The 21,435-nt window shown below is 50.1% G+C and overlaps 1 protein-coding gene across 1 annotated transcript in view; it reads left to right on the top strand.

Moving 5' to 3' along the window:
* Positions 1-21,435, top strand: part of JPH3 (junctophilin 3) — a 93,050-nt gene that overhangs the window by 59,147 nt on the left and 12,468 nt on the right. The window contains exons 3-4 of the mRNA XM_090063433.1: positions 8,590-8,714; positions 20,107-21,026. Coding sequence (XP_089919559.1) covers positions 8,590-8,714; positions 20,107-21,026 — 1,045 coding nt within the window. The remainder of the gene's footprint in view (positions 1-8,589; positions 8,715-20,106; positions 21,027-21,435) is intronic.

The following is a 21,435-nucleotide window of genomic DNA, read 5'->3' as shown; positions in this document are numbered from 1 at the left end:
GCACTCCGAGATCCGTCGGGGTGTGACAATCACCAGAGACGAGCTAAATGGTGTTCTTGGCTGTGAGTCTTTCTGATGCAATGGTGGCAGGCACCAGAGAAAAGCCTGCAAAATAAATCAGCACTAAAACCAGCAGAAAGAAAAGGCTTCCTTTTTTGCACCCTGCTGCCATTTGGCCCTTGGTGTCAGACTCTTTTGGTCGAGGATGCAGCTTTACGCTAGCAGATCCTTTGGGATGTGACCCTTTCCATGACCTCTAAGTCTTTTCCTTTCTTCTTGCTCAGAGAGTTTCCAGGTTGCGTCGAGGTTAAAAGTGGGGGCCAAGCGCTCCGCATGCAAGAAGTGCATGTCTCCCTCTCCCCCCTTGTCTCCCTAAATCCTGCACCGATTTTCAAATGCCAAATACAGCCCAGCTCTGCTTGTGTGGCTGTCTGCTGCCTGAAGCGAGGGTGGGGGTGGAGGTTTGAGTGCTCTGAAACGGCTTTCTCCAGAATTTCCTGAAGCAATTTCTAACAGGTCGCGCATGTTATGATGAATATTCCTGTTTAAAAAAACACACGAATAGTTCGTAATGGAGACAGAAAACGTTCCCCTCCTGTAGGAAGATAAAGATGCACTTAAAAAACCTGCCTGATTACATATTGACCCGCGAGACAAAGTGAATCCAGCGGAGCCAGCTCAGCCTCCTAGGAAAACTCGAGATAGCTCATTGTAGACACGGGTGAAGTCACTTGTTCCTTAACTGCTGCCTTGCTGATTAACATTACAGGTATGAGCAAGCAGAAATGCATGTCCCACGCTGGCAAATCTGCCATCAGTGCTTTTACAGCTGTCATTAACATCCCAGGCACCTCCAGCTAAAACCCGTCCACCATATCACTGAGTATTCCCCTGCTGTTGCCGAGCAGACCAACTTGAATTTTCGGTTTGTTGCACTGCTGCATCTTGTCTCAAATGTAATTTAAACTATAAGCTCTCCAGGGCAAGGACGGTTTCATTATAAGCGCCTGTATAGTGCCTAACGCTGCAGTCCTAACCGAGGGCTAGTGCAATCCAGTGGCTAAAAATCTGCAAACTCAGGTGCGTAAAACTAAGGGCCTACATCTGTATTTTGGTAATTAATAAAAGCAGCCTGCATTTTAGAAAGGCAGGAGACTGGAGCTACGGGTGTTCGATACTTGCAGGAAATAGCCTGTTTATCCTCTATGACAAGCTACAAAATTAAGTGCTTAGATGCTGTGCACTCTGGTTTGCAGATTGTGTCCCTTGCTAGGAAGGAATCAGGATTTATCCCCTTCAATGTGACGTGATGTCTGGTGAAGCCTGGTGAAAAAAAATTCTGCAAAACGTGTCTTTGGGTATTGTGATAGTGACTCAAATTATTTTCCTTTCATTAAGCATTTAATTCAGATAAACACGGTCGTGTCGAGTGCAGCCCCAGAGCCTTCTCCGCAGCGTCTGACATTTCAGCGCACTGCGAAGTAAAATGCCAGCAGGGTTGCTCCCCGGGGCTGCAGGCAGTTCGTGTTTTCGTACGGGAAACGCCGGGACTTGGCTGCTCTGCAGGGGCTTGGTCTGAGCAGTCTTGTTTCCCTGCTAAGACCTGCGCAGGTGGATCAACTCCTGTCTTGACCGGGCTCAGCAAACAGGCTGACCGGGGGAGAGAAGCCAAGTACAGACGTGAGGACTGGGTCACGTTCCCATTTCAGTTTAGTTTCTGACTTTGCAAGGAGCAGATTCGGTCCGCTGAGGTGGAGCCAAGCTGCACGGGGATTAAGCAGGGAGGACTTGATGGCAAGTCTTCAATTCCAGGGAGTTGTGTGAAAATCGGACTAGGCCTGGGGTATGTTCCCGGCTCCCGGAGAAACCTCTTCCTTATCCTTCACTAGGACTCTGGCCCATGGAGATCACCTTCTCTACAGTCTCCCCCGGATTTATGGTGCCTTTAGTGCAAGGGGGAAGAGTGCTTTGGGGGTTCATTCCCTGCTGTGTGAGTGCCCATGCCGCACAGATCAGCATTACCAATAAAGCTTAGAGTTTTTGATTTTATTTGCACACCATGGTGCCATTGTGAAAGGAGGATCCGTGAAATCCCACGTGCACTGGCTTCCTTGGACTTACTTGGTGTTGTCCTAAGATCATAGTCATGGAAAATGAGGGTCAGGAGGGACCTTAGGAGGCCATGTAGTCCAACCCCCTGCTCCAAGCAGGACCAGACCCAGCTAGATCATCCCAGCCAGGGCTTCGTCCAGCTGGGTCATAAACACCTCCAAGGATGGAGAGTCCCCCACCTCTCTGGGTGACCTGTTCCAGTGCTTTATGAGTGAGAAAATTCTTCCTAATATCTAACCTCAACTTGCCTTGCTGTAGCTTGAGCCCATTGCTCCTTGTCCTGTCATCTGCCCCCACTGAGAACGGTCCAGCTCCATCCTCGTTGCAACCCCCCTGCAGGGAGTTGAAGGCTGCTATTAAATTAAATCCCCCCTTGTTCTTCTCTAAACTGGGGATCCTATGACCCCAGCTGACTTCCTGCCCTTTGGGCAGGGGGCTGGACTCGATGATCTCCCGAGGTCCCTTCCAGCCCTAATGTCTATGAAATCTATGAAACTAAATCAGCCCAGTTCCCTCACCCCCTCCTCACAAGTCAGGTCCCCCAGGCCCCCAAACATTTTTGTTGCCTTTTTCTGGACTCTCCAATTTGTCCACAACTTTTCTGTAGTGGGGGGCCACTAGAGAGAACAGAAAAGAGAAGATGTTTGTTGGCCTGAAGAAAAACGAAACACACACAAAATGTCGTCCTTTAGTTTGATGTGATTTTGCAAACCAGAATTTCACCCAATGCAGCATTTCTGAACAAATGGCATTTTCTTACAGAGAAAAATGTGGGGGAAAAAACTCAACTCTCTCCCAGCACAGAGCTCGTGTCAACTGAAGAGCCCCATTATTGCTTAGATAATGTTTTACCTTGCAAAATATTTCTTGGAGTTGGCTGTTTCCCCATTTGATAATGAAGCCTAAGACATGGATTGCAAATCCCTTGTGTGCTTCCGCTCCTCCCCGAGTTCAGTGCATCCCTTTGGGTTCGCACACATCCAAGCGATGGTAAAAATACAGGACTACAGTGCTGGAAAGGACAGGGACCTGCTGGGTCATGAAATCCTGGCCCCTGCTACCTCAGGGTCAGCTGAGGAAACCCTGTCTTAAAGAATTAGGTGTTTTGCCCTTCAGTCCAACAGAAAGGTTTTTCCAGGGCTTCACTTCTGCGGTCCAAAACCTTGTTCTACTTTCCAGCTTGTCTTTATACATGGCCAGCGTGTTCCCAACCTGAACCGCCACCTGAAATACCATTCAAGTTTTGCCTAGTTTGCCTACTTTCGTCTTGACGTGCCCCGATCAGCACCCAACCCAGCCTAGGTCTGCAGCAAGAGCCCAGCCGTTTTAGGAAACACCAGTGTTGAAGTGCAGATTGCTAGAGAAAGTCTTCCCCCGACAAAGCCAGCCCTGAGCAGCCTGTTGGCATTCCTGAAAAGCCAGGGTCTTCCTTTCAAATCAGTTTATTCCAGCTTCTTATAGATTAGACAGAGCAGATAAGCTTGGCATTATGGCCCCCTCTTAGGTATTATCCTTTCCCCTGTCAGCTCCAGCCAAATCACAGCAGATCTGCAAAGATTTGTGAAAATCTGTTGGGTGGTTGGCTGGGTTTTTTTTCCCCTGCCAGCTCTGCCTGCCAATTTGACCTGTTGCCCAGCCGTGATCAGAGGCAAGCAAATCAGTTTGGCATTAAAAGAAGACAACCAAAGTTAGCCCCAGATATAAGCCCTCAGACACTTTTCTTCTGGGATGGTCAAAGCTAATTCCAGTGAATTGCCATTCAAGGCACATGTGGATATGACTGTCCCTAACTCCCACCTGCTTTGATGGAGTCCAAGCCAGGGAGAATCAGACCTGGGATAAACCCAATGTCTCTTTTTAACCCTAATGACAAACTATTGCTGCCCAGAAGAGACGACAGCAGTGGTCTTGAGGACCCCTTAGACACGGTCTGCAGACCCCCGGGGGTCTAGAGAGATGAGGCAACAAGTGGAGATCAGAAATAAATAGAGACGAAGCAGAAGGAGGAGCAGAGGGAGCAGTCTCATAACTGAGCCATGTGCGTGATCAGCTGGCTTTGGATCATATTTGCTCCATCCTTAGACCTGGCCCCTACTCTTCTGTTTTTAAAGACTGTTTCTTGCCTGCCGCCACTCACTGCCGGCCCAGCAGATCCAGCCCAATACTGCAGCTGCTGTTGGAGTTACGCTTGTGCCAAATGGGAAAGATTAAACCATATTCTTATTTACTGTGGCTTCTAGGAGGTGACAGGATGGCTTGAGCCATAGGAAGATTTTCTGTAGTAAAGCAGGGCTCGTGGCTGAGTTAAACTGTCTGGAACCAGGCAGCAATCGGAGATGGCGAGGTTAAAGGAAACCCTAATAATAACCTTTAAAATGCAAATGTTAGTATTAGGTTGGAAATGAAATCCAACGATTGAGTAGCATCGGCGTATCCTTAGGTTTGTCTGTTCCTCTCAGCAAGTAGAGGCTATTGGTAGGACAATGAATAATTATGTTATTTCCATAATTAATTAATAACACCCAACTGTTATCTTAAGCTCCTTCAGCTCAGTGGATCCAGGGCTCTGCAAACCATGCAAATCCATGCAGGAGCTATTCCACTGACAACTGAAATGCAGCCACTTCTGGGGTGGAGCACACAGCTGCTTAGAAATATTACCCACAATAATAGCCTCAGTAGCCTCGACCCACAATGTCGAGGCTTTCTTTGCCAGTGCAGCGCTCTCAGACTGACATTATGCTCATAAAAACATGTCGACAGCCCAGGAGCAGATAAAAAGGGGGTCTTGAGCTAAGCTAGCAGCTTGAGAGTCCAGAAGAGCACTTGACAGCAGCTCTGGGTTGGCAGCGTCCGAGCCACACCCGGGGGGGGAAGATGTATGACTAGGCCCTAAGGGAGTCTAAGCTGATATGACTTGGTACAAATCTGGGCCCAAATCAGAGGAATATGACTGTAAATCTCACATTGGTAAAGGGGGGGGCTGAAACAGTTTAGTTTAAACACAAACGTAGCCTGGTTGAAACACAAATTTAGGCTGGTTGAAATGAACTAGTTCAAGCTAAACCATTCAAGCTCCTCTTTGGACATTCATTTTACTTAAAAAAACCAACAAAACAGGTTATCTGGGTGACACAACCCAGTTTCTAATTGTTCTTTCTCCTGGACTTTGTGCAGCGTCCCACTCCCAGGAAACGGTAGGATTGTACCCTGCAATTGGAGCTCAGCAGGGGTCTGTGTGCTGTCCTCTGCGACGCACCCGGAGCCCTTCTTTTTACAAGCAGCGAGCTCCAGGTCGCTGGAAGTTAGATGCAGCCATGCAAAGGAGGCGGCACGTGAGGCAGGAGAAGAGTGATTCGATTAGCGTGCGTGTATGGTTCTTGTAGGGCTTTACAAGGAAATAAAATCAAGCCATTAACGGGGGAATTAAGATTTAGTGCACGCTGTATACCGCATGCATATATATATAAAGGAGGCAGCTGTTAAATATAGCATGTGACAAACTCCTGCTAGCGCTAACTGGATTACTTGCATTTATTTGGAAATACTTAGGTATATTATCATGCAACGTATGGATCATCATAATTCTGCTTTTCACTTCATCCAGGCCTTACCGCCAAGCATCTTAGAGCTCATTACAAACAATTAAGCCTGCCTGCACCTCTGCACAGTGTCCTATGGTATATCCACTTTGCAGGAATTGGGTGTATTGATCACAGGATGGTATGATTGCTTTTTCAGATGATCTGGGCCAGATCCCAAAGGGGACCATGAGTTGCAGCTCCCCTGGTTCTGATCCAAATGTCCATGCTCAGGGACTGACCCAAAGCCCAGTCCACTCAACAAAAAGCCTCCCGTTGGCTGTGCTGGACTTTGTCACCAGCCCCCAGTGGTGTTCCCAGTGGTTTCTTGACCTTGAGCCTTGTCTCTTTTTGCAGCTGGTGGGGTGCAGGCGGGGGAGTCGCTTGCCCTCTACCCTTCCACTGTGTTCCAGCTCTGTGGGTTGAGGGATGGCCGAAAAGAGCCCTTTTACCTGAAACTTGAGAAGAAAGCAGTCCAGGTCCCTAAGTCAATCTGAATCCCCAGTGGAGCCCATCCAAACACGGTGTTGCCATAAGTTTTGCCTTTATTTGAACCCTATGTTTCTGTAGCGGGCTCACGGTGCTGAGTGGTAGTTCTTCTGGAAGGGACTGGGTATCTCTGTAAGCCATGGCCCTGTTTCCTATGCCCTGCAGACTTAGCTGGCACAGCAGCACTGAATTAGGCTGTGGAGTTAAAACAGAAAAAAAGGCTGAAGCTGCCGGTGTTCAGCAAAGAGACAGTCCGGAGCCAGGGGTCTGCTGAGCTTTGCACTCCGAGCTTCCCTGGCAGAGGCAAAGCAGCAGGGTGGTGATGTCTTTGCTCTGCATCCTCGGTGCATTGTCCCAGCCTGCCAGGGCCCCAAGGCTGAACGAGCTGATCAAGTCCAACCGACCCCTGTCTGCTTCATACATCCTCACTAACTGTCCCCACGAAGTCTCCGTCTTGGGGAGTTCGCCTTGCTGCCTCCCTGTCCAGGTACAGGGTGTAGGAAGCAGAGTCACAAAAAATGGCAGCAGTACCCAAAGCAATTTTTGGATAACTCCTCCTAAGGCCAAAGCCCATGGACTCGGGTGTTCCTTTCTACAGGGAGCTGATATAGATGGGGACTCCTGCAATGTCTGCAGCAGGGACCCTCAAAGAGCCTTCCAGGATCTGACAACAGCGACATCCTCAGCGCTGCTACAGGGAGCGCCCTGGGAATGACTTAAGGAACTGGGACCATCAGTCCTGCAAAGTGAGGCCATCTTCTGTAGGAGCCACCTGCGCCCGGGCTGCAGCCCCCCCGGGAAATAATTCTAGGAACCGGCTGCATCTGTATCATCCCCACTACTCCGGCTTTGCCTTAAATAGCTCTTAAGGAACTAGTCATATCAATTCCATCAGCTGCTCCAGAGGAGCCAATTTATATAAATACAGCACTCGTTAAAGAAATGGAACTTGTCAACACTTGAAAATAAGTGACAGGTCATTACAGCTTCCTGCAGTCTTGCATTGTGCCGCTGTTACACACAGCACCTGAGTGACGTTGCAGAAGGATGGTAGATGCAGGTGCATATTAATCAACGGTGCAGTCTAACCTCCATTCGAATAATTGACCCCATGCACATGTGCACCCAAACGACCCCTCATAAAGATCCAAAATGAGCGCGCTACGCTCTGCAAAATGGGGCACGTGGTCTTCCCGTTTCCCATTTATATGAGCTTGTCAGCACGCTGCAGTCGGTTCTGGGCACTTGCAATGACAAACAGATGTAGAGAAATTAGGGGAAATTCATAGGCCAGCAACAAAAATGATGAAGGGAGCTGAAGGGACTGATTTTGGAGAGGGGGGAAACAAATCAGGCTGGCTATTTATACTGCTCCCTTCCAGCACAATGTCTAGGCACTGACATTTTTTAAAAACACATATCTAGCTTGGCTAAAGGGTAGGATAATTGTTTAGCAATATTCAAAGGACTCATACATCAAGGATGGAGAGGGATTGTATACTGGAGTATAACTCAAAGCAATGGGATAAATCTGAAAACATGTAGGTCACTAGGGAATACTTCTTGATCTGTGAGTGCGTGGAACAGCCTGCAAGGGGAGTCACGGTAAGTCCAGTGCTTGGGATGCTGGAAAACGATAAACCTATAAATAGGCGCCGTAGGCAATGCTGGTGGAAAACGTCCTGCCCAAACTGCTTTTTAAGGGAAATACGGGTTTTCGGGGAACTGAACTATTTGATGCTTTCCGTTCCGTGGCATTTTGTCGGAGTCTGTCAGTGTCCAGCTTAGTTCATGTTAATTAATTCTCTTTGTTCCCCAAAAGAAGGTTTTATTGTAGTATTTAGTCCAGCTCTTCGGGCTCTGTCCAGTGTGCTTCTTTGGGGGCAACGGTAGACATCTGGCATGGTCTGGAGAAGCCCCGCACTCCCAGACCCCAGCGTATTTCCGACCTATGGGGACTTTTTATCATCCTTAATTTTCCCGGAGCCTGAAGAAAGGCCGATGAGCCCGAATATTGCAGAAAAAGAGATTTGTTTTTGTTTTGCGATTTCCTAGTTGGTCCAGTCGCAGGTATCGTTTTGGAAGCACAGGTTCTAGATTTGTGCAGTCCCCAACAGGCCACGTGGGTCGGTGCGAGCGGTGGCTTCGCTTGCGTTGAATGCCCGGCGTGCTAGAGAGGTCAGGTAGGGGCTGCCTTCGGAGGGCTTCCAGGCCGATCTGTTTGCAATGGGGTGTCTGCATCGCAGAAGCGGGGTCAAGGAGCTCTTTGTCGTGCAGTGCAAAGGCTCCTCGGCCCAGCAGATGCACGCGGAGAGGGCGTCGGGGGTCGCTGATGCTGCTGGGATCCTTCGAGCGATGCCAGTCCCAGCAGGGCCTAATTCAGTCTTTGTCTTCCATTCCCTTGCAGGACCTCCCACTCCCGGGCGAAAGCGGACGCGGCTGTGACAGCAGCGCAGAAAGCTCAGGAGGAAGCTCGGATTGCCAGGATCACTGCCAAAGAGTTTTCGCCTTCCTTCCAGCACAGGGAAAATGGTCAGTCTGCGCTGCCGAGCCCGCCAGACTCCCGGGATGACTTCATTCTGTGCGCGTGCGCGCCTGCGTGTGCTGCACGGGACGGCGCGGCCCGCGGCTGCTCCTCACGGGCTGCCTCGTGCCGAGGCTGCGCTCTCAGAGCCGAGCAGCCCGTCAGGGCCGTCTCCCGTCAAGCCCTTGAGCCTGACCTGCCTCCCTGGGGCTTTCGGAAATGTTGCCGGTCCATCCCCTCCTTGCTCAGCTCGGGTTTTGATCTCGTGAGATGGTCACGGGAAATGCACGGAGCTTTTCTCAGGCCCTGAAGCCATTAGACCTGTGGGGCTGTTTTCCTTGCCCAACCCTACAGGCCATTTGCCCAGAGACAGCAGTGTAATCAAAGCACTGAAAGACTGGGCAGCCTGCGCACAAAGTCAAACCCTGCTGGCATCCCGGGGTTAAGGTAGTGAGGGTGCATCTCGCGCTTTGCTTGTGCCCCGTGAACCACCACCACGGTGCTCTGTTGCTGGTTGGGGTGTAGCACACGCTGTATCGCAGATATTGCAATCGCAAGTCTGGGAACCTTTGCTTAACTTCAAGTCCCAGCCTCTGGAGTCATGTGCTGATATGGGCCACTCAGCTTTCATTTTCATTCCCAGTCCTTTGCTGCAGAGAAAATCCAGAAGCCAGAATGCAAAAGCAAAGAACCTCAAATGTATTGTTCTTTTTAAAGTGAATGATTCTTAACTCAATTTCATGCATTTTGGGGCCCAATTCATGATTTTTGTACGTTTGTGCTTAGCAATATAGCTATTGATCTTTGCTTCTTAAACCCTTCCTTCTGTACAAACATATGAGCTCAACTGCCTTGGACTGTGTGTGTGTGTGTGTGTGTGTGTGTGTGTGTGTGTGGGTGGGTGGGTGGGTGGGTGTGGGTGTGTGTGCGCATGCGATGGGCTGTGTGTGAATGCATACTTGGTGAATGATCACGTGCATCTGTGGAAGTGTTTGTGATGTGTGTGTGTGTGTGTGTGTGCACATGTGATGGGCTGTGTGTGAATGCATACTTGGTGAATGATCACGTGCATCTGTGAAAGTGTTTGTGCTTGTGTGCGTGTGCATGCACGGGCACGTGTGTGAAGGGCCATGTGCGACTGCATACTCAGTGAATGATCACATGCGTCTGTGAAAGTGTTTGTGCATGCATGTGCAAGTGCATTCACTAGCGACCATGTTTGTGTGTGCGCCTTTGTCGTAGCTGAGAAAAGACGTATGACTTCTGGTAAGAATAGGAGAGTATTTGTGTGATCGTGGATGCGTTTGTGTGCAGTCTGAGGATGTGCCTGTGTTTGAAAGACTGAAAGAAAGTGTGCGTGTGTGCAAAAAAGAGAGAGAGATGTGGTCCCTCATTTGTAGAATTTGGGAGTGGTTTGAGTGAGCGAAAAGACCCATCAGAGACATTTTAGCAGCCAGCGTGTTGGGCGATCGGGAGGAAGTGTCAGCTCAGCCTAGTGGAAAGCCAGGCTTGAAAGCATCTTGTTTCCCTCTGGGACCTGTGTTGCTACTTGCTGCTTTGTCCAAAGTTTTGCCCATCAGAGTATGAAATTTGTCAGGGCTGCAAGCGAACAGCTTATTCAGACCGGCAGGGCCGGTCCCATGGAAGCTGCCGGAGGAAACAAAGCCCAAATAAATGAACTCTGAACTTACGCAGGGCTATGCTGGGCCAGAAAAGCTGCTGGCTAGATCACTCCTTTAAAGGGTGATCGAGTGTATGTATGCTCACCAGAGAGTGGGAGGTGACAGGTATAGGTAAGGGTGGGAAGATCTACTTCTAAATGGCAGTAATTAACATATTAATTAACGTATGTGCATGGTATTATGCAAAAAGTTTAGTGTGCAGCACCATCATTACAAGGCTTCTGTCATCATTTTTTTTCGCATGCTTTAATTCGAGGTTACTCATCCATCTTAATTGCTTTGGGGTCTGAAGTTGGTGACTCATTGCATTACAGCTCTTCCTCCAAGTCTCTGCTGAGCCAATGGGCTGGCAAAATGCTAAGGGATTGCTACATTTTTGGGACAAGGCACTCCAGCAACTTGTTGTAGTCCCTGAAGGACCTCATAAGAGCAGCGATGTGTTCTCTGTCCGTGTTCCCCATGAGGTTTCAAGTTGGACGAAAGATTATTATATATTGGTGCCAGGTTAAAATGGCATGCCTGTTCCACCCAAGAGCTGGATGCATTTCACTGCAGTGTGATATGATTTTTATATGAATAGACAGAAAGCTAAATTCTTCCTCTGTATAAGTGGGCTGGAGTGCTGCTTTGGCCGTGATGGTCCAGGAAGGTGTATGAGGCAAGGGTTTTTTTGTGATATCTCCTATTGAACCAACTGTGTAGTTGGGAGAGCTGCTGGGGACAAGCTCTCGGGCATCAAGTGCCCTTCCTCAAGTCTAAGGAAGTTAAATATAAGTCTGTTCGCTCCACAGAGTTACCCCAAAAGGTCTTTGGTTGAACCCAGATAAAAGCTGTAAACACCTTGGCACCCTTAAGCATGATCCATGCCGTGTAAGTACATAATATTACTGTTGTTATCATGCCAACACTTATTTCTGAACAGCCACGGTGCCTTTCAAAGGAGCCCTCCTAGAGAGCATGATTTTTTTCTACCTTAGGTGGCCTACAAAATCCCTTCTCATCCTTGGACCACACTATCAAAAGGAGCTTAGATAAACCATCAGAGGGATTAGCGTACAGGAAAATCCTTCTGCAGAACAGGGATGGACAAGAGCTAGCCCTGGAAAACTTTTTCAGCCACCGATCGGTTGATGGTTTAGCACATGGTGGCAATGGAAGCATTATATCATGGGCATAACCATTAAAGTGCCCAGGTTTTGAGACTTCCCCATTGCTGTGGGGATAATGCACATTCATATAATACCCTCTTACCAGGTAGGACCCTTTAGGGGAAAATGTATGCAGCTGAACTTGGGACCTTCAGGGTCCCATAGAAATTCCTCCGGAAGCCCGTACAATTCAAAGGGACGTTAGAAATCACCCTTCTGTCTGAAAAGTGTTTTCAGCTGCTGTTGTGACTTGTAGCCTCGACAGTGGCAACACTGAAAAGAGATTAGAGAAAAAAACTCCTGTCTTGCTCAAGGCGTTCACCTAGTGCATTTGCGTGTCATCTCCTGCAGTCTCCCTTCTGCGACCGCTCTTGCTCTCCCCTGCTGCTGGTGTGAGTCTTGCACGCGGCAGCAGGAGAAATAAAACAGTTTTAGAAGCAGGCAAACGTAGCTGTAAAGCCACAAAAATACTTTGCGGGGCTCTGGAAGTGTTTTAGCTAAGCTTTATACATGACTAATCACACCTGCTTGGAGATTTCTCTGTCAGAGATCAGGAAGGTGATCTTTTCTTCAGCTACATTTCATGGTCAGTGTTGGGTTGTGTTTCTGTACAGTATTACTCCAGACCCCAGCGGGTAGGAAATAATAAGAGACGTAAAGCCCCACAAATCTATGCAATGCAATTAAGAGCAACTCTCGGCCTGGCCTTCCTGCTCTACATTATTCCCGTATCTCAGTGGCACTCAGTATTGGGCACGGCAGTGCCAGCGTGGTGGACAGCGGGTGTCACATCAGCATAGGAGAGTTAGGGCCTGGAAAAGAAGGGGCTAAAAGGAAAGGCTCAGTGTTTTCAATGCTGCATCCCTTTTTCTGTCCTAAAATCACAGACTCATAGAGAATGAGGGACGGAAGGGATCTCAGGAGGTCACATCTAATTCAGCCCCCTGCGCAAAGCAGGACTAGCCCCAGCTAGATCATTGCAGCCAAGGCTTTGTCGAGCCAGGGCTTAAAAAAGTCCAAGGATGGAGATCCCAGCACCTCATTCCAGTGCTTTGCCACCCTCCTAGTGAGAAAGGGTTTTCCTAATCTCCAACCTCAACTCCCCTTGCTGCAACTTGAGCCCGTCGCTCCTTGTCCTGCCATCTGCCCCCACTGAGACCAGCCCAGCTCCATCCTTGCAACCCCCCGTCAGAGAGTCGAAGGCTGCAGTCTTCTTTTCTGCAGGCTAAACCAGCCCAGCTCGCTCTGCCGTTCCTCACATATCCTATCTCCCAGCCCCCCAACCATTTTCATTGCCCTCCGCTGGACTCTCTCCGACTTGTCCACCTCCTTTCTGCAGCAAGGGCCCCACAACTTGCAGCGTGAAGCATTTGGCCGGCTGTTTAGGTCAAGAGCCGTCTCTCTGCTCTGCCTGGTCTCCACTGGGCGCAGGGAAGGGAGTGGAAAAGAAGCTGCAAAGACATCACCGTCGCGCCCTAACCCTACAGCCGTTCGGTGGTGGCTGAGTTGGGAGCTGCTCTAACAGACCCTGGCTGGTGCCAGCGGCCTCTCCACCCGCTTCGAGCGCAAAGGAAACCCCAGGCTTTAATTATGGACGGCGGCCTGCGTCTGTGTAATGAGCTCGGCCAGAAGGCGCCCGGTGGGCCCTGAAATCTGGATCTGAATTTGAGTGGCCCCCTGTGAGGCCGCAATGACACTGGCTCCGGTCTTGAGGCGGGTACTAGATCTGTGTCCTGGTTTCACGTTTCGGGCCACGTCCGGCAGAGTCCAAACCCGTCCAGGTAGCGCCCCGGACGAGCGTGGTATCGGCGTTTTCCCACGACGCCGTGAACAAGAGCCACGACACCATTTCTAGCGTAAACCGGCTAACAAATTTGGTAAAGAGGGAGAAGCAAGGTTCGGCTGAAATGAGCCTGATTATCGCTTCCTTGCAGAGTTACGAGTTGCAGACGAGACATCTGAGTGTTTTAACAGGTCTCCCCGTTCCCCAGGGGCTTTTCCAACCCTGGAGTTATTCAGTATCTGCATCTGCTATTGCCAGGAGATTTTCTCCTTTTTAGCATCATCTCTTGAAAAGATTTTTGAGGTAATACATTTTTTATTAGCTTCTAGACAGGGACATGGTGTTTGATTTGTGCTGGGGTTTGTGTTTCTGATACTCGTGTTTTGGTGGGTTTAATGCCTGCGCGAGCGAGTGAGAAGAGAAAGAGCTTCCACTTAGATTGCATTAAAAAGCAAACACGCCAACCAAGATGCGTCACGAAACCTGGACGCGCCGGCAGGAGAATTGAGGCAGATAATAGCCATGAGTGCGAGCATCACGCCTGCGGCCTAGTAACCCCGGGCTGTGAACCTGTGGGCGTTTGCACACCAGGCAGGGGCAGTTCAGCTTGAAACAAGATGCAACAAGTGAGCGTGGCAAACGGGAGAGGGACAAGCGGAGCGGGTGATGGAAATAAGGTCCTGGCATTGCACCGGCTGCTGCAGGCATCGCAGGAGCGATGGGTGTGGGGAGGGACCTGATGGACAGAGTAGTCATTTTACCCTGAACCCTGCCGAGAAGAAAGCAGCAGAGAGGGGATGTCTTAGCAGCTGTGCTCTGAAGGGCCTGGAGGGGAAACCATCTTGGGGGTAACAGGGTTTTGGATGGGATGCGGTTTCGGGGGGAAGAGGGGAGACTTTCCACTGCAGTCCTCACAAATTGGGATTGAGAGCTGACCTCTTTTCCCTCCACCCCCCACCCTGACCCCGAGTCTGTCACCTGTGGCCACCTCTTCCGTCCCCGCTGATGCCAGGCGTTGTGTCTCTGTGGTAGCAAGTGGCTGAGAGTGACCTGGCAGATGCTGAGACCTTTCTGTTGCGTCCCTGGGTTCAAATGAGTGAGCTAGAAGTGCAGCGCTGCCTAACCCTGTTTTATTCCCCCGGTTCGGCCTTCGCGCCTCATAGCGTGCGCGCTTTGGGGCACATCTGCCCTGCCTCTGTGCCCGGGTGCCATCCTCTGGCTTTCTCCACCCTCCACGCGCCAGCAATGGGACACTCGGCGAGCACGTGCCCAAGCCCCAGGTGTGCTCGGTGCCACGTGGTCAGCCCTCTTTAAAGGTAGCTCCGCTGCTTTATTTCTGGGATTCGGCTAGCACAGAGCAGGACCAAGGGCACCTGGAGAACAGGCTTCACAGAGATTAAGTGACTTGCCCAGGGTTATACAGGTGTCAAGTCCCACTCCAGTCCCGATGTATTCCCCGGAGAGGTGCAGCATGGGCAGCATCGGTGCAAGTTTCTCCCACATGTCCCCCTTACTAACAGGCTTTTTACCTTGACTTGATCTCTTCGAGGCACGTATCCTCTGCTGAAACTCCCAGCAGCAGCAGCAAAGAGCTGCCTCAAAACCACCAGAATCCAGATGTGGATGTTACATGTTCTCCTTAGCAATTTCACAGCTGTTCTTCCAGGAACCTCACATGCTCCAGTGCTAATTTTAGCAGGTAATCATTGTTGAACATCCTTGGATGAGGGGAGGAAGGAGGCAGGCAGGATTGCACTGTGCTGCTGTCAAGGAAACACCTGTATTTCAGAGAGGAGCCGCTTGTTTTTACCCTCTGGGGAAGGTAGGGGAGTGTAATTGTGATATGCCAGACCGTGAGACTGTCTCTGCTGGCTAAGAAGGACTAGATCGCGTGAAGGGTATATAGGAAATCCTGCCTTTGGCCACTTGGCTCCGGACGGAGAAAATCAGGGGCTAACCTGACCTGATAAAAGGCAAGCAGCTTTATCCTCAGGACACAAAAGGGGATACTGGAGGGTCTCTGAAGGTTGCTTAATAATTTGACTGGGCCGACAAGCCTTTTAATGGCTCTCCCCCAGACCAGCAGAGCCTCTCTCGTAGGAGTGATGCCAGCGGGGTTTCCCTAGAGGAAGGTGCGCAGGGGCTGTCTGCAGCGGTCAAGGGGGGTTGTCTCGCGTCCCAAACCATCTTGTGGAGCACACAGTGAAGGATTCAAGTGAGGCTGCTACGATCTGCAGATGTGCCCTTGGCTTTGGCAGGAGACCTGCTGCGGTCCCAGGGTTTTGTTTCTGAACGGGGTGGAAGGAGTCAGCAGGGAGAGCTTGCAGAGTGAAAGGCAGCAAGACCAACCGCATCCTATATATACCAGAGAGCAGGGAAGCCTCCTTACTGCCTGTCGCAGGGGACGGTGGAGTTTGCAAATGGACCTGAAACTTTGTGAAGCAATTCCAGGTCTACCCAGACAAGATGACGGAGATACCCCGGTACCTTGGATGTGCAATGCCAATAAGGCTCTTCGGTCTTGGCCAGCAACCCCCCGGCCTTCTCTAAACAAGCATACGCCATCCCTGTGCTCCTGTCAGCCGTCAGAAGAAGCCCCTATATGAGGAACCGAACCCTGAGTCCTTTACTCAATTTTTACACAGGCAGATTCTCAGGGAAATGTTTCATAGGTGTTAGGGGCTGGAAGGGACCTTGCAGATCATCAGGTCCAGCTCTGCTGCACTGGGGCAGGGAAGACTGCTGGGGTCATTTGCCTGAGGATGAAGGATGGTTGTTCAATACGTGGCCTTGGGCATCAGGGTTTGAATTTGAGCTCAGGCTCTGGCAGAGACTTTTGATTCAGTCACTTACAGCTCTCTTCTGCCTCTGCTCCCCATCCAGAAAACAGAAGCAATAATAGGGAGCATTCAAGAAGATCAGAAGTTTTTCTCTTGATTTTCCCCAGGTTTCCAGTTAAATTATTTCAGTGGCCAACAGACACTTCTGTGCCTCACAGGACATGTACTTTGCTGCTCGTTACCCCTATTTTCTTCTCTGGACAGGCACCTCGTGCTCCCGTGCAGTGCATTGGAGTCTCTCTTCATGGTAAGAGGGAGCCCCGTGGTATTGCTGCTTACAGCCATTATCGGAGATATAATCCAGCTGCAGATCCAGGTCCACATGGGAGGACAGAGACACGAGGAAGAAGCCACAGCTTCTGTTTTCAGCTGAAGTATTTGGGTTTCTGGCTAAAACATTCGTGAAGAGCCTTTGGTTTTGGTCTTGCGGTAAGGCAACACTTTTCAGTGAAAACATTGTTTGATCAAAAACTCATCTGTCCACTGCAAAGCTATATCCTCTGAAAATCCTCAGCCAGCCCTGAGAACAGCACTTCCCCGACTCGCGTCTGTTTAGGCTGAAAGTTATCCTGGGGTGGGCCCGTGTGTCTGAACAACGGTTACGTGGAGGAGGGAGATAGATTATTTGTATGTGCCATGGACGGAACAAGGAGCAATGGTCTTAAATGACAGCAAAGGAAATTGAAGTTAGATACTGGAAAGAGCTTTCTTGATATGGGGGTCAAGCACCCAGACCTGCTGGGAATAAGCTACCCACAGATGTGATAAAATCGCAGTCCTTGGAGTGGATTAGACAGACCTGGGGTGGTTTACCCAGGGACAACCTGCCTTGATCATCACGCGTTGACCTAGATGACCTCCTGAGATCCCATCCAACCCCATTATTCCAAGAGTCACAGTTGCAGGTGCTACAATAATAATATAGTAATATAGCAATACCATAGCTATGGTATTATTATATAATTTATAGAGTATTACTATATATTATGCAATCTAGAGAGTATTAGTCTATATTATATAGTATATTACTATAATAGTAACAGTAAGGCCTTCCCAGAATCTCAAAGTATAGATCTGTTTGTGTGATGGACCTAGGTTTGTGCTCAAAAGGGAACCAGCGGCTCAGACTATTTGCATTAAGTTTGTATTGGAAACCAGTAGATTCTTCCATCAGGATTAAGCTGAATTGGTGTGAAGTTGTTGTACACAAGTGCCGTGGTAGTGACCCCCGCTTTGGGGTGCCGGCTTGAACGCTGGGTGCTTTGAGTCTCATCCCATGCCGTTTCAGAGGCCGGAGGGAGACCCTCCGCCAAATTCGTACCATAGTTGGCTTGACTGGCTTCTCTCGTGTGGCGGGGAAGCAAGATGAGATAAAGCAAATTACCCAGCAGGAACAGGCAGAGATTAAAGCACACGTTTCGTAGCGTTTATTTTTAAACTAGGGTAAGAAAATTGAGTTCTTCCTTTTTTGAGACTCATTTCTTGTCTAGCCATAGCAATTGTAATTAGATGCATTTCAGCAGTGTCAGGCAGTTAATATATTTAATCAAATCATTCACATAATTTAGCATGGCTTTAGCTGGGAACAGCTATGCTTTTAGTGTATAAAGTGAGATGGAAGAAAGTTTGGATTTACCACCTCAAACTCATCGGGTGTTTGTTAAGGGATTAGGAAAATGCTAATTTTCTAATTACCCTGAGATGTGGAAATAATCTTGCTAGCCGGTCGCTGTGGATGCAGCTATGGCAGGAGCTGCCTCATTGGAGCTGGCAGTAAGGGAGGCGATGGCATTAATTTCTCCAAGGAACTTGTGGCAAATATAAGAAAATAAGGAAAAAAGCAAAGACACATTGCTGGAGTGGGACCTGGTTGTTGAAAGGAGTCAGATCTCCTGCTTTCTGTTCCCAGCTCTGCTACGGACCCAGTGTCACTGTGGGTTAATCTTTTGATCTCGGTGTCTCCGTTCCTTCTGCTTTAAATTTGGCATAAAAACACTAAAACTCTTGGACCTGTAAGAGGACTAATGAGCCTGAATTAATTCCTGTTTGTAAAGTGCTTCCAGACCCCTAGTGGTAAGTACACAGCGTTATTTCTGATGTCGCCAGCTAAAAAAGAAGCGTTCGAACTCAAATGGATTAATCACACATGGCAAGGTAGAGCCAAAGCTGCTCGATGTGTAATTTGACACTGGATTTGGAGCATAATGATGTAGATGAATTCATGCCATCCAGGCTTATCATTCATAGCCTGTGTGTCAGTGGTTGATGGAGCCCCCGAGCCGAGCCGAGCCGGGCCGTCCTTCCCTGTCCCACCGAGACAAAACTGCCCCGTTTTGTTCTTCCAGTTCTGGGAACTGCTCACGGTTTAACAGCAGGTTCACAACTGTGAGCTTGACAGTCATGGCCTAGGTTTCTGCAGTGACATGTAGGGGTCATACGAGTTCATGCGCAAACGAAAGCTTGCACGAAGGGTTTTCAGCGTCCCACATCCCCCGGGGCAGCTAATGGAGCTCCAGCCTAATGGAGCAGCCCCCATGCAGTTAGCTACTGGGATCGAGCCCTGGGGAGTGCATTTGAGTCAGTCCGATATAAAGAACCAGGCACAAGCGATGCACGGTCTGGTCTGAACTCAGGCCCCGAGGGCTCTGCTATGCAGACATCCAAGACGGAGAACTCTCCAAGATCTTCTCTAGCTTATGTTGGACTCGATATAAAACATAGAAAGGATTTTTTTTTCTCTCTCTCTCCTTCCAGTTGTTCTTAAGTCCCGGTTAGGCATATGAAGAGAAAATTCCCACTCAAAGCCAGGCCCTGGACAACAGGAAGGCTTGCATTTGTTCTGCGGGTTTCTTCCCCTGCCTGCTGTCTGTACCTGCAAGCTCGGCAGCTTCAAGAAAAATGACTTGTGCATTGTCAGTGCAACTCAAACCGGCAGCCGGCTTGTCTGGTGACTCCCAGCCCCATAAAGCCCGTGCAAAGGGTGTATAGTACATCCTGTGGCAGAGATGCTCAGAGGCATGGGAAGGTAATGGCTTTGCTCAGGCTGAGAGATGAAGAGCCATGGCACAGATGTGCACTGGGAGCCTTGCAAAGTCCCTCAGCTTCTCTGTCATTTTTAGTATAGGGGGAGTACTTTTCTGCCCCACAGCCAAGCTCCTGTATTTAAGATTCATAGATGTAGGGTCGGAAGGGACCTAAATAGATCTTCAAGTCTGACTACGTGCCTTTCAAAGTGATGGGATTGAGGTGCTTCCATAAAGGCATTTGGGCACTTAACTTGTATGTAGCTGCCCATTTCTTTTGCATGCAATTGGAGTCGGATGCCTGAATGCCTCTCTGGATCCCGAGGCATAGGTTGTAGCTGTGCTGGTCTAAGGATGTAGGCACTCAATCTTCTTTGGGTAAATCTTCTATTAGACCAACTCAAATAGTTGGAAAAATTCTTCTTTGCAAGCTTTCAGGTCTTAATACCCCATCCAGGCCTTAGCGTGCAGGAAGCGCTGTAAAAATGCTTCAAGGGAAGATAGTACAAGCAAAGCAGAGTCTGAATCCTCATCCCTGGCCACCTGGGCGGGCGGCAGATAAACATTGCGGCCAGGCTAGCGAATGCCCCCCCTGCTAGCTAGCTCTCCGTCGTCCCCAAACCAGGTGGGGATGTCACCCATTGTGGGGCGCGTGCGGTCCGCACGGTCCCTGCCCTGCTGCGGGATCCAGCTGGTTGCGCCATGTTGCACCGCGCGTGCTGCCGGCCGGGGCTGAATCCAGCCCCTTCTCTTCGGGCAGCCCCGCGGCGGGGAGGAGGTTGTGGCGCCACGGAGCTGTAGTCAGCAGCGTGCCCTGTGGTTTCCCTGGCAGCCCTATTCTGTATCGGGAACGGTCTGTTGTGCAGCCGCAGAATAGAAGTAACCCTCTTGCATTTTCTCTCTCTTCTCTTTCAAAAAAAAAAGGGCTCGAGTGCCAGAGGCCGAAGCGTCAGAATTCAAGCGACGACATCGAGGTCCTCTCCACGGGGACCCCTCTCCAGCAAGAAAGCCCGGAGCTGTACCGGAAAGGGACCACCCCTTCAGACCTCACTCCCGATGACAGCCCCCTGCAAAGCTTCCCCGCCAGCCCCACCTCCACCCCGCCGCTGGGTCCCTCCTGCCGGAACAAGAGCGCCCATTTCTCCAGACAGGTCTCGGTGGACGAAGAGAGGGGTGGGGAGATCCAGATGTTGCTGGAGGGACGAGGCGGGGACTACTTAAGACCCAACAGCTGGAGCGAAGACAAAGCAGGTGGGACTCGTGGCATTAGAAGTGGGGCCCTGCGCAGTGGTCACCTGGGGTCCTCCTCCATCCCCGAAGACTACAGAGGCCGGAGCGGAGGACACAAACACGTGGCCTCCAACCACAAGCAAAGAGAGAGGTGGACAGATTCCCCCGCCACGGTGTCTTGGACTTCCCACCATCGGCCCCACAACCACAGCTCAGGGAGCTCCAAGCTGCTTGAGCTGGACGAGGAGAAGATGAGCAATTACGAGATGGAGATGAAGCCCCTCATGAGGATGGATTCTTATATGCAAGAGATTCACACCCAAAAAAGACACTATAGCAAAGCCGGCCCCTGCAGGAGCCTGGCGGAGGACCACCGTGGGGAAGACCGGGGCTTCGGGGTTCAGAGATTGAGGTCTAAGTCCCAGAACAAAGAGAATTTCAGGCCAGCTTCCTCTGCCGAGCCGACCGTGCAGAAACTGGAAAACCTGAGGTTCGGTGACAAAGGTGAACCCCGGCTACTACGGTGGGACTTAACCTTCTCCCCGCCACAGAAATCCTTACCTGTTGCACTAGAGTCCGAGGAGGAGAACGGGGATGAGCTCAAATCCAGTACGGTAAGTGGGCAAGTCTCGTGTATTTAAACCCGGCTGAGAAAGTGGAGCTGGTTCTGAACCATCAGTGCCAAACGGGCTCCCCCCTGCCCCAAACACGCACGCGTTCGTGCGGGAGCTGTTTGCTCCCCCTCCCTCACGGTACTGGGTAAGAAATAACCGTACGTTGAAGGTGATCTTTCCAGCTTAAAAAAAAAAATCCTTCAGTTTAGCTGTAAAATGGCAGGTTTTCAACATCAGAATCAGGCCGCGTCCGTGAGAGGTGTCTGCACACATGGAAGTGCCATTTTGCGGGGGGAGTGGGCAGCTCTTTGTCCGGCCCCAAGCGAGACACAGTCCAACCGCCGCATCCCGGTGCTCGAGGTGTGCAGTGGTGCTACGGGCATCCTTCAGAATATAACATCTCCTGCCC

This window comes from Crocodylus siamensis, chromosome 9 (assembly GCF_052110815.1).
Source record: "Crocodylus siamensis isolate JL-2025a chromosome 9, ASM5211081v1, whole genome shotgun sequence".
NCBI classification, from domain to species: domain Eukaryota; kingdom Metazoa; phylum Chordata; order Crocodylia; family Crocodylidae; genus Crocodylus; species Crocodylus siamensis.
Note: the sequence above shows the minus strand (reverse complement) of the source record. Positions and strands in the feature narration are given on the sequence as shown.